The sequence below is a fragment of the Artibeus jamaicensis genome, unplaced genomic scaffold, assembly GCF_021234435.1.
Source record: "Artibeus jamaicensis isolate MK-2021 breed Jamaican fruit bat unplaced genomic scaffold, CSHL_Jam_final contig_729, whole genome shotgun sequence".
NCBI classification, from domain to species: domain Eukaryota; kingdom Metazoa; phylum Chordata; class Mammalia; order Chiroptera; family Phyllostomidae; genus Artibeus; species Artibeus jamaicensis.
Genome location: NW_026521939.1, coordinates 7090524 through 7103600, shown reverse-complemented (window position 1 = coordinate 7103600; position 13077 = coordinate 7090524). Strand labels below are relative to the sequence as shown.

General features: G+C 51.0%; 1 protein-coding gene across 2 annotated transcripts in view; it reads right to left on the bottom strand.

Annotated features, from left to right (window-relative positions):
* TVP23A (trans-golgi network vesicle protein 23 homolog A) overlaps positions 1 to 4668 on the bottom strand; it is a 31009-nt gene extending 26341 nt beyond the window's left edge. For both annotated transcript variants that reach the window (XM_037151202.2, XM_037151205.2), the window contains exons 1-2: positions 4610 to 4668; positions 1689 to 1768 (exon numbers count right to left, since the gene is read on the bottom strand). In XM_037151202.2, the coding sequence (XP_037007097.2) occupies positions 1689 to 1768; positions 4610 to 4651 (122 nt within the window). In that variant the 5' untranslated portion in view covers positions 4652 to 4668. The remainder of the gene's footprint in view (positions 1 to 1688; positions 1769 to 4609) is intronic.
* Between the last annotated feature and the right edge of the window lie 8409 nt (positions 4669 to 13077).

The window sequence follows — 13077 nt, the reverse complement described above, 5'->3', positions numbered from 1 at the left end:
TGCATATCCCCCACCACCAGCCCAGAGTCGGGCAGACAGGAGGTGCTCAATCAAGACGGAACATGCGATGAGTTTAGATATTGTGTAAGATTCTTTCCCCAGGATGCCAGTTCTTTTACAATGTTTTTCCTTAGACAATCACTGATCATTGTGGTGGGCTGAATAAAGCCCCCGCACCAAATATGCAGGAACCTGTGAGTGTCACCACATATGGTGAAAGGGGCTTTGCTGTGTGATTAAGGATCTTGAGATGGGAAGGTTATCCCAGATCAAACTGCTGGACCTTAAATGTAACCACAAGTAACACTATAAGAGGGAGATTTGACACAGAGAAAAAAAAGGCAACGTGAGAATGAAGCAGAGAAAGACTGGAGGATGCCACACTGCTAGCCTCAAGGATGGAAGAAGGGACCCCAAGCCAGCAGCTGCCAGAACCTGGAAAAGGCAAAGGACAGATTTCCCCCTGGAGGCTCCAGAGGAGTGTGGCCCTGCTGACACACCTTGGTTACAGCCCTAGTGAAACTGATTTCGGACCTCTGGCCTCCAGAATCGTGAGAGAATATATTTCTGTAGTTTGAAGCCAACACGTTTAGGGTAGTTTGTTACAGTGGCCCCAGGAAACTAATACTGTCCTATTTCATTATTGGATCTGGATCAGAGGATTTAAGAGAAATGCATGTAGCTGCCAGGCCCACGTGCCTGCTGGCTGTGAAGGCGGGAAGGAGTGGTGGCAGATTCATTCATTCATTTACTCAAATTCATTCATTTACGTTCATTCACTCCCTCGCTCACTTATTCATTCACAATGTATTGAGCACCTAGTGTGTGACAGGCATAAGCTGGGGACACAACCTGGACCAAATCAGACAAAGTCCCTCCCTTCTGAAAAAAGGGAGGGACTCCCAAAGTCCCTGCCTTTCTGATGGCAGAAATAGGTGGGTGAGTGCAGCTGAGCTATGCGTTTCTAGGTGTAGCAGCTGTCTGGGTCATCAGCAATCTCGTTTATTTTACACACCTTATTCCTGCCATTTTCTGTGATGCTGAAGGGTCTCAGGCAGGTAAGTGATTTGACCTAGGACACTATGTTTGTCTGACTAGAACTGGAGCAGGGGTTAGACTAAAAATTCAAGCTTCTGCCTACCTCTCCAGCCTCCTGCCAACCCCTTTATCCTCTCCCACCATCCTCCAGACATAGAGGCTTTTCTCTGACCTTCCAACAGGGTCTTGGGATCTTTGCACCTGCGAACTGTTCCTTCCACGTGGGACACTTCCTCCCAGATCTCCCAAGACTGGCTGCTTCTCATCATTCAGGTCTCAGCTCAAATGTCACCTCTTCAGAGATGCCCTCCCTGACTGCGCTAAGGCAAATAGCCTTGCCCTGTTACTTTCCCTTTCATTGCCCTGTAGATTTTCTCCCCACTCTTCTCACAGGCAGTAATTAATTCTCTTAACATCTTTGTTTGCCTATTCAGTGTTATTCCCCTTCCCTCCCTTCCCCCCCAGACCGCAGGATCCAGGAACGGAGGGACTTTGCCTGATTCGGTCCAGGGTGTGTCCCCAGCCCAAGCCTGTCACACACTAGGTGCTCAATACATTGTGAATGAATAAATGAGTAAGCGAGTGAATGAACGTAAATGAATGAATTTGCAGCTTTGGGGGATGCTTGCCCAAAGCCAGTCCAAACATACCTGATCTTGGCTTTCCGAAACGCCAGCTCCTCCTCGTTGCCGAAGTCCAAGGACACATCCTCAGTATCGTCCACCAGGGCCTGGGAGTGGGGACACCAAAGGTGAATGGCAGACCCCCCCCCCCCGGGAGTGCACCGTTCCACCCCCACCCTCCCTGGAGGCAGGACCCCTCCCCTGCGTCTGTGATTCCAGGCCTTCCCCACCCTCATGCCCCTTTGGAGTCCAGCCCAGGCCCCTGACACGCCTGTCCCTCCTCCTCCCGGTTTCTCATAGCACTCCACCAGTCTCCTCCTGTCCTCACCGCCATCCTTCCACGCACAGCATCCCCGCGGCCCTACCTGCTTCATCCTCCCTTTGGGCCCGCCTGGAGCCCAGACCCCACACTCGGGCTCCACCTCTCCCAGTGAAGGGGTTGGTATGCCCCGAGAGCCACAGGCCGCAGACCTGGCGAGGTCAGAGCCTGCGGCCCGCAGTGCGGCCTCCGCGCAGATCTCCTGTGGGGGCGGGGCGCGCCAGGCCCAGAGCGCAGTCGCGGGGTGAGGAGGTGGGCGCAGAGGCCCCGGAGGGGGCGGGGCATGAAGGGTCTCGGGGCACTGGGATTCGTTGTGGACCCGACCTAGGAGAGAAAAAGCGGGTTCTCACAGTGCAGAGATAGCATAGGAGAAGTGGTGGCAGGGAGAGGACGATTCAGGCTCAGAGGGGGGGCTTGGGGACCATGAACTGTGATCCTGGGAGCAACACAAGGGTCAGATCAGTGAACGAGGTAATGTTCCATAAAAGTTCCATAAATGCAGAATGACCTAGCGAACGAACAAACGAATGAATGAATGAATGTCAGGGTTGAACAGCCTCATTCAGGGTTTGGAGAAGGTCGGTGTTTCCCAAAAGTCTCTGAACCCAAGAATTTCCCAGGGCCCTTACTGAACGCAGATTTCCAGGCCTGACCCTGGAGGGTCAGAAGTCTGGGGTAGCGCCACTGCTGTGGCCACTGCTTGGAAATCATTCGCTGACCACGGTGACAGCTGCATGCATCCGGGTGCCAGACACATACTGAGCACAAAGTAACTATTATTGGCGGTAATAGCAGTGTTCCTGGATGTAAAGTCCTTCCAGGTATCTCCCAGAAAAGAAGGCTTACCACCTGAAAATCTTTCCTGGCCCAGGACAAGGTCACTTCTCCTCCCTTCTGCCCTCTCGCTCTCCTGACCTCCCACCCGCAGTCAGAGGGCTAAGTGTCTAGATGCCAAGGCCCCTAGTCCTGCCTTTTGCCCTCTTGCCACAGGCAATAGGGGCCTGTCCCCCACCCCTGGTGACCCAGAGAAGGGTTGCTGGTCCACAAGCTTCTGACATATGCAACCACCGCTGGCACCCCACAGGGGAGATTGCCCTGGGATATGCCCAGGAGGAGGAGGAGGGGGCAGAGCTGCCGAAGTTCTGAGCCCTGCATCGTGGGTTGTCTCTTCATTCCCTAAACGGACCCCACAAAAGGCCTGCCAGGTGTGTATGGAGGGAGGGTGCTTTCTTCAGGGGACAGAATGTCACTTTAGGGGTCAAAGGGCTGGGCAGGGCCCAGATGCTGCGGCTCTAACAGGCTCTCAGGTGATGTGGAGGCTGCTGGCCCCTGGACCACCCTTTGAACTGGTAAGGATCTAAACCACCAAAGCCTGGTTTCCTACAAAGGCCTGTTGGCTCTTCCAGCCCAAAGCTGGCTCCAGGCACATAAGAATGCCACACTGAGAGGCTGGGCCCCAGGTGCCTGGGAGGGGTTTGGGGGGGAGGGCAGGTGGAGGTGAAAAGCCATTGCAGAACATTTAGGGGCTTTTCCTCTTACCCTGAGAGTCACCAGCTGTTAGTATCTATTAAGTTGGGGCTCAGAGAGTCCCCAAGGGGGTGAGGAGGTAGGAAAACCCCTTTAGAAGCCCCATTTAGGGACAAACTGTCATTGTCCGCCATCGGGTTAGAGGTGCCTTCAAAATCAGCCACATCTCCAGGCATGTGGAAGTCACTCCAAAACACAGGGTCATGCCGTCCCCAACTCCCAAGCTGTCCTCCTGGAGGCACAGGCTGAGGATGCAGATTATGGGGCCGGACCTGGGAAGTCCAGCCTTCCCTCCCCGGGAGAAATCCCCCTCCCATGGCCGCTGCAGAGTCCGCAGAATCTGAGATGTGGGCAGAGAGCTCAAGGCTTCTGCAGGGAATTCACCATTGGCTCTGAAACTGGTTGCCAGGGATTCCCTTGTGGCTGCTGGTTAAAAAGGCAGATTCCAGGGCCCCGTTTCAGACTTCTGAATCGCCAGGACCTGGGAATCTGCTTTTAATGAGGGCTTTGGGGAATTCTTGGGATCAGAGACTTTCAGGAAACACTGAACTTCTCCCCTGACACTATTACCACTGCAACTGGCCACTGGGATCCCGATACAACTTACCTTCTGCTGGTCTTTGCCCAATAGGGGCTTGGGGAGCAGAGCTATGAGGGGCAGGAGCTCCAGGCTTAGGCAGCGCTGGCCTCTGAATGGCCCTTGGAGGTCAACATCTAGAGCTGGGCAGGCCAGGCTGGGAATGGGCCTTCACCACCCCTTAGCCGGGCGGCCTTGGATAGGAGATTCCACTTCTCTGGCCTTAGTCTCCACATCTGTAAAATGGGACTATATCTACCCCCGCCTAGTAGGGATTTTGCCTCAAATAAAGAAAACATGTGCAAAATGCCTCCTCAGAGTAGGGGCTCAGGTAATAGTAGCCTTGGTGACAGTGACTTGTGGTCATCAGCAGAGGGGCCTGGGGTCCTAGGAACCCCATGGGCTTTGTAGAACACAGGAGGGGAGCTTCATGCTGGAGTCACTCCTTCCACTGAGGGGCCTTTGTCTTCATGGGGTAACAGGAGATGCACATCCGGCTCAGTTGGCTGTTTCCTGAGCACCTACCGTGAGCCCTGCACTGGATGTGTCGGGACAGAGGACGTGCATAGCCCTTCTCTCCAAATGGAAAAAGGCCCTGGACCGGAAGGCAGGGGCTGAGGTGTGAACTGAGTGGCTGAACGCTGGAGTCCAGAGTACGGCTGGACGAAGTGGGAGGAGGGGGATGTTGGCAGGGTTGCACCATGCCCAGCTCCAAGTCATCCAGACATCCCACTCTGTCCTATGGGGAAAGGGCACTTGGTTCAGAGGGTTAAATAGTGAGGGCAGGGGGTGCACATGATCAGACCTGGGGCTGGAGAAGGCCCTGAGTTGCACCCATTCCCCCATCAGGCAGGGTGGAAGTGGCACCCTCAGGCCTGCCATTCCCAGGCCAGTAGCCTCTCCTCACCCTCAGCCCCACACTTCCCATGGGTGGCATTCCCAAGATCCTGCTAGTCTCTAAGATCTGCCCACCTGGCCTCTGGCAATGGCCCTGCCATTCCCCCCCGGAAGGGTTGCCAGATCAAGCAAGTAAAAATAGGGGAAATTGAACTTCAGATAAACAATAATTTTTAGCATAAGTATGTCCCAGGCAATATTCGAGACATACTTATATTTTTTAAATTATCAATTGTTTTTCTCAAATTCAAATTTACCTGCTGTTCTGTCATTCATTTGCAACCTTACAGCTCCAGGCTAGGGTGTATCCAGGCCCACGAGGCCTGGGGCTCTCATGCTGGTGTCTGAGCACCTGCCCCTGCCTTTCTCCCCCTCTGCCTCCTGCAGAAGCTGTGCCATGTCACAGTGCTCCTTCCACCTGGCCTGGCCCCTGTTCTCCACACCGGCACCCAGGAAGGCAGAGCAGATTGCTAAGAGAAGGTGGGGCCCTCCTGTGAGATCCCCTCAGGGCCCGATGTAACCCACCCCACCATTCTTTTAACATTATTTCTGTAAATGACAACCTGTTCACTGATGTGTGACTGCAGATAAACAGCCTGTTTGCTTGAGCATTCTAGGAACTAACTTCAAAAGAAGCAGACTCCGACTTGCAGACATTTCAGCTTCGGGAGATTTGCTGACCTCCTTCAACCACGTATGTGAACAGACTGTGTTGGCTTACACGAAGTCCCCGCAGCGGAGAACTCTCAAGCCCCTCCTTTTGATTCCTCTGTTCTGGTTTTTTTTTCCTCCTCCCTCCTTGCAAAAACCCTTGCCCCTGTCCCAACTGTTAGGATGATCTCTGTGACCTGGGTCCACCATCTTCTCAAGCTGCTGCTCTTGAATAAACCTACTTTCCTTCCACCAGGCCTGGTCTTTCAATTATTGAGTTCCAAGCAGCAGGCAGCCAATCCTGGGTTTACTATTACCTGCTATGGCCAAGTGGTACGTGGGGTGAGCCCTGGATTTCTACCCAGATGGACCTCAGCTGTGCCTGGGCCTCCATCTCCCCACCTGTGAGATGGGGAATCGCTGCCCTGCACCCTCAGGGGTCCTTCACTCACCCACCTGCTGTGTGCTTGAGTCCCACCCTCACTGACCTGAGATTCTAGTTAAGAGAGAATAAGAATTACCAAGCCTGGCAAGATTTAAAAAAAAAAAAAAAGGAGAGATGTGAAAGGTCTCTGAAGAACAAAACAGAGAGAGCAAAGGTGTAGCGACACTGGTTGCATGGGACCTTCAGGAGGAGGTCAGGAAGGGCCTCGGAGCTTCACATTTCCCGCCTTATGAAAACTTGGTGTGTGGTGGGGAGCACTGAGTCAGAGCAAACAGCAGGCACAAAGGCCCTGAAGTGGGAAAGACCTGGGTGTATTCTGAGAATGATCACCTCTGGCCTGCCTAAAATATAGCACAGTGCCTCACGGAAGCCAATGGGGAATGGGAAGCCACTCCTGTCCTCCAAAGTTTCATGGGTCCCTGAGGGGAGTTGGGCGTCTACTTGAAGGGAAGGGGAAAGTCGAAGCCACCTGACTAAGGACAGAGACTCAGGTTTCTTGGTGCCCAACTCCGCACAGGGCCAGGAACAGCTCTGGCAGGATGGAAGGAACCTGCGAAATCCATGCCGAGTGGAAAGGTTGGAGGGCCTGAGAAGGGTTTTATCTCTTGGGGACCCCCTGGTCTCTCTGACAACTACCACAATTCACTCAGCAAATGGTTTGCAGATGAGGCCCAGCCCTTCCTACTCACCTGCACCTGGCTCAATGCCACCCCTAACTGGGCAACACTATTTCTTTGGCAAGTTGTCTGCCACATCACTAACTGCCCCTGAGGGTGAGGGGGGGTCCCCACAGGCTGAGAATGTGAGGTTTTCCACCCCAGGGACGCAACAAAACTCAGCCTGTGGGAAGACGCAAAGGGCCTAGGTCCTTCCGCTAGGTCCTAGGTTGCAAGAAAAATGTGGGAGAGGAAGTTTCTGATTTAAAGAGATTTATCACATGCCATGTGTGGACCTTACTATGATGTGACTTGAACAAACTGTGGGAAATAAAAATATTTATGAGGGAATCAGCTAATGAAAATTGATGGGATATTGGATAGTACTGAGGGTTATTATTCATTTTTTAAAATATATTTTATTGATTATGCTAGTACAGTTGTTCCATTCCCCCCCTTTATTCCTTAGGTGTTCACCAGGGTGGGGCAACCCACGTTGCTGGTGCTATATATGAGGGAGGGGTCTGAGAGGGAACAATGCTGCTTGTTCAGCTCTCTGCCAGCTTTCAGTCATTTCCCCCACTACCCACAGCCAAATTGGACCCTTCTGTTGCTGATTCCCCGGTGGGTGGGTTTGTGTATGTTCTAGGACCCTGTGGGTCTCTCCAATGAACTCTCCTGTGGGGCTGTGAGTTTCTCCTGCTGCCTCAATCCCCACAGGTTTTTTTAGTCAGAGGTTTTGAGGCTTCATTTCCCCAGGCTGGAAACCTGGATTATGTGGTCTCACTCCCCAGTTGTTCCTCCAGATTTATCTGTACATGAATGTGGGACCACCCTGTCTGCCAGCTGCTGCCTGGCTGTGAGTCCTCTCTGCCCAGCTGCCCTCCCTGCCTCTCCTACTGGTCTGGGTGAATGTTTTTTTCTTTAACTACTTGGTTGTTGGACTTCCATACAGTCCAATTTTCTGTCAGTTCTGGTTGTTTTTTGTTTTTAAATTTGTTGTTGTCCTTTTGGTTGTGTGAGAGGCACAGTGTATCTACCTACTCCTCCATCTTGGCCAGAAGTCTTCTATTCATTTTTTAAGATATGATAATGATATTGTGGCTTTAAAAATTTGATATATACAGCAGGTCCTCAAAAAGTATTGTTTCATGCAACATCATTCTGTTTAATGTTGGTGAGAAAAAGAATGTATTCCTTGCCTGAACCATGTGTGTGGAGCTTGTACCTACTCTCCATGTCTCTTTGGGTTTTCTCTGGAAACTTTAGTTTTCTTCCACATGTCAAAGATGTGCACATGAAGTGACTTGGGTCTGCACTGTCCCAGCCTGAGTGAGTGTGGGTGTGTGTGAACAGCCCTGTGACGGAAGGGTGTCTGGTCCACGGTGGGTCCCTTCTTGGGCCCCAAGCTGCTGAAATAGACTGTTCCCCTTGTCCCGCCCCCCAGGACCCCGAAGCAGAATAAGAATGTTGGAAAATCATGATCTTATCTGTTTTTTATTAGTCTTTTGTAAGTATGTATAGCTCACATTGATTTCAATGTTTAATATTAGAAGTGTTTGGAGTCTTTATTTAGAAATTTGGTGACGTTTCTGTGACCAGAAATCTGCCATAGGGACTTAACTGGTTTTTTTAAATCAATTAACCTGTGGGAAAATTGGTTTCATGATACCTCATTTCACTTAAAGTCAGTTTCCAGGAACCTATCAAAAATGTTAAGTGAGGACTTAATGTACAATTCACGCACCATAAAATTTACCCTTTTAAAGTCTAACATGCAGTGGCTTTTAGCACATTCACAAATTTGTGCGATCATCACCACTATCTAATTCCAGAAATTTGTCATCACCCTAAAGAGTGGGCAATCACCCCTCAGGCCCTGGCAGCCTCTAATCTACTTTCTGTCTCTATGGATTTGCTTCATCTGGACATTTTATACAAGTGGAATCATGTAATGTGTGGCTCTTTGCATCTGGCTACTTTTACTGAGCATAATGTTTGCAAGGTTCGTCCATGTTGCAGCATGCACTGGCACTTCATTGTTGTGGAACAATATTCATTGTGTGTACATGGCGCACTTGGTTTATCTCTTCATCCACAGATGAGCACTTGGGTTGCTTCTACCTTTGGGCTGTTATGAATAATGCTGCTGTGAACATTCCTGTACAAGGTTTTGTGTTGTGGACCTTCCTAGGAGGGGACTTGTTTTGTTTTTTACGAGTCCGTTTTTAGAACTGCATACCAAAATGTTCAGGTGGAATGATAAGATGTTGGGGTTTGCTTCAAAATCATACAGAAGGAAGAAGTAGCAAATGCATTAATGCAAAGAGATAGGCTGTGTGAACTGAGAATTTGGGGATGAGTATATGGGGTTTTGTTGTGCTGTTTACTATTGTTTAAATGTATGCATAAAAAATTTTTAATGATGAGGCTCAGAGTGACTTCCTGTCCTCCTTTCAATTTCACACCCAATCAGAATAGAAATGTAAAGGGACTTACTTGTCATTTAGATGGTCTAGTAGCTACATCTAGAAAAATACAAAGAAACAAGAGAAATTGATTTAAATCATTTTTCTTTAACCCAATGCATCAAAAACATGATCACTTTCACATGTAAGCAATGTAAAAACTATGAGAAGGCTGTTTTACGTTCTGTTTTTCCTGCTAGGTCTTCCCACTCCAGTGTGGGCGTCACACTGGTGGCTCTTCTCCACTCAGCCTTGCCCACTTCAGGGGCTCACAGTGACTCGTGGCTCCCGGACTGGACGGCTCAGCTTCATTTGGTGGCATTCAGTGCACTTTTCTAAAGGCTCTTGTGACTTCTTTTACTTCATTGTTTTCATCTATCTAAACTAGAACATTGGCCCAAAGAGGGCAGGTACCTCATCCGTCCCGCTGAGTGCTGTACCCCTGGGGCCAGCCCCGTGAGCCAGCACACAATGGGTGGCTGAATGAGAACCCTGGCCTGAGGGTGCAGGGCAGCGATTCTCTTCCCATCTCACAGGTGGGGAAACAGAGGCCCAGGCACAGCCGAGGTCCATCTGGGTAGAAGCCCAGGGCTCGTCTCATGTACCACCTGTCCCCAACAAGGTGAGCAGGGGTCCTGGGGGCAGCCCACGGGAGGGCCTCATCTTCTTCTCTCAGCAATCTGCTCTGTCTTCCTAGATGCCATGCTCTGCCCTGGCCCAGGAATGACAGGCCTGGGGGTGCCACTTTCACCCTGCCTGATGGGGGAATGAGTGCAGCTCAGGGTCTTTTCCAGCCCCAGGTCTGATCATACATACCCCTGCTCTCACTATTTAACTCTCTGTTTCAACTGCCCTTTTCCTATAGGATACAGAGCAGAATGTCTGCGTGGCCTGGGAATGTCCAACCTGTGGCCCGCAGGTCACGTGCAGCCCAGGATGGCTGTGAATGTGGCCAAACACAAAATGGTAAGTTTTCTTAAAACAGTATGAGATTTTTTGTGTGCTTACATGACACAATGTATTTAATGTGTGGCCCAAGACAATTCTTCTTCTTCCAGTGTGATCTGGACACGCCAAAAGTTGGGCCACCTCAGCAGTTGCTCATCTGGTTTGTGGCTGTTTTCTGGCTGGTAGTGTTCTAATGATAGGAACCCCTCCCTGGTAGGGTGGTGTGCAGGTGAGTCAAGTGCCTGTAAACTGAGGACCTGTGCTCTGACTGTGCTTTCTGCAGCTGCCGCTCCAGTCTCCGTGTGGCCTCTCCTGGCCACCCACCCTTACGGAGACCTCCTTCACTGCCATTCTGCGATGCTTTCCTGTCTGTCCTGGAAGCTTCTGCCCCTTCCAGGCTGCCCTTGCCTGGCATGGGAGGCCCTTGCTTGGGGCATTCCCCAAGCCAGGCATTCCCCTGAGGGGAAAAATTCCAGACTGGGGCACGGGAGGGACAGCCAAGCTTCAAGGTGTCCGGCCTGGCCTTTCAAGTAATCTGCCTTCCTACCAGGCCAAAGAGAAGTCAGCAAGTAGGGCAGAGAAAGCATCTTGTCACTCAAGGACTGGGACAGGGAGCAGAAATGTCCTGTCCAGTAGGACTGGGCCTTCTCTTCAGGAAGCTGGAGGAGTGGGCAGTGGTTTTTATCCCTCCTGCAGCCCTGGCCTCTGCCTGCAGTAGCGGGAGCTTGGTGGGCCCCTCCCAAGGGTCCGGTGCCAGGAAGATCATAACGCTGGTCTTGCCCCTAGCAGCTGGAGGTCTGCATGGGTAGTTCCCCACCAGAGAAGAGAGCCCCCACCACCATGGCCCCACTGGGCCCTGCTTGGTGTGGACCTGCCAACCTGCCCCACCTCATACCCCACCATTCATGGCCTGCTAGCACTGCCCAGACTGTGCTACCGGATTTCCAGATTTCCAGAAACTCACAACCCCCTTCCTACCTCAGGGCTTTTGCAACCTGCTGTTGCCCCTATTCTCCAGATTTTCTTAGGACTGAAAATATGAGGTCTCCCTTCCTTGACCCCCAATCACTCAGTCCCTCTCTAGGGTCTGGGATCTAGACATGTTTTTTCCTCTTTCTTGAACTTTCCATGATTTCCATCATGTTTTCTCATCAGTTTAGCAATCTGGCTCCTCTCCATCCCCTCACTTGGTTATATCTCCATAAGAGCAGGTGCCCCTTCTGTCCACCCAGCACAGTGCCAGGTGCACTGTGGACGTTGGACAAGTGCCTAGTGTGCAAGTGAAAGAAGAAATGACCAGCCCTTGGAGATGTGTGGGCAGTGACTCTCTGCCTGTTGTGCAGAGGAGGGTCCAGGCAAACAGAGGCCTGGACACCCACTCAGGGGTCTAGTCTGGATCCTGATTTTTCTAAGATAAACTCACATCACAGACAGAGACTGGGATGGGACAGGCAGTGAGGACCAGGTGGCCCAGGCCCCAGCTTGGGAGCCCTGCCCTGGCTTCACAGAGTATATCTAATCAAGGCCAGGCCTCTCTTGGCTGCCAACCAGATAGGACTACGAGCCAATGGGCAGGGAGCCATCACTTATGGGAAATGCTCGACTAAAGAGAAAGGGCGGATGGTTGTTTAGCTTAACGCTTGCCCCTATTCAGACCAGTCAGAAAGCCTGTTCAACCACATCAACCCACGCCCAGTTCCTCCCAGGGAACTTGGCTGCTGGCTGAGAGAGCGTCTTGGGAGAAGGCTAAGGGCCCCCATCCCCCCTTCCTCCCCATTTATTTAATTTATTTTTTTTAAACACACAGTTTGTAAAGTATTTTAACTTTACAATACAGTTTGAGAAAGTTTTGTCACAATACAATCTCACAAAACTGTTTCAAATGAAGTTAAAGACAACTCAGCACTACTAGAGCCATCATAAGGGAAAAACTGAACAAACTTTTGGGCCAGCCCAGTATTCACCCACATGCTCAGAACATTGCTTGCACATAGTGTTTGCTAAAGAAATTATGTCAACCTGCCTCCATGACCATCCCAGGAGGTGAGCAAGGTGCACAAGATGGTACCCACTTTCCAGATAAGTGGCTGAGGATCAGAGAGGTGTTTTTAAAGCACATATGCACAGCAAACAGATGGTAAATCCACGAGTAGATCTCAGGCCTCCCGCCTCTGACTCAGAGCACTTCTGAGCACAAAAGGCAGTGTGTTCAGTCCCTGCCAAGCTTTTGACCCGAGGTTGCAAAGCACAGGCCTGAGGAGAAAGTCTGGTCTCTGGACAAGACTTTGGCCTTGTTGGACCTGAGTAGTTTAAAAGAACAAACAAACAAATGGAGTCAATGGAGTTAATTGCCAGTATTTAAAAATCAGACGCTACTTTAAAAAAATCCATATTTCTGATTTCTCTTGAAAAGCTGGGACTCAGGCAACATTGCGTCGTATCCCCCATGGTGAGAGCTGAGCAGTGGCTGTCCCTCCCTCTTCAGTGGGGGTTCACTCCGCCCAGGAGCCAGTTAGCTCATCTGCACTTTCTGTCTGCCCCTGCTAAGTTGCCATCACTCCCTAGAACCTGCTGTCTTAGGTGGGATTTCCCAGAAGCAGACCATATGTACCTTGTGACCATGGTGCAGGTGGATGTGAGGTATTAGGCAGTGTCCCCAGGGAGCGTGGGGTAATGTGCTGGGGTGGGGGAAGGCCACGCAGGCGTGTGATAGTAGGTAAAGTCCCACAGAAGGTGTATTCGCTTCCTAGTGCTGCCATAACAAAGCACAACAAATTGAACGACTTAGCAACAACAATTATATGTCCCAGTTCTAGAGGTCGGAATGCCAAGACCCAGCTGTTGACAGGCCCGTGTGCTCCCTCTGAAAGCACTAGGGAGGGGTCTGTTCCAGCCTCTCTCCTGGCCTCTGGTGGTTCCTAGACTTGC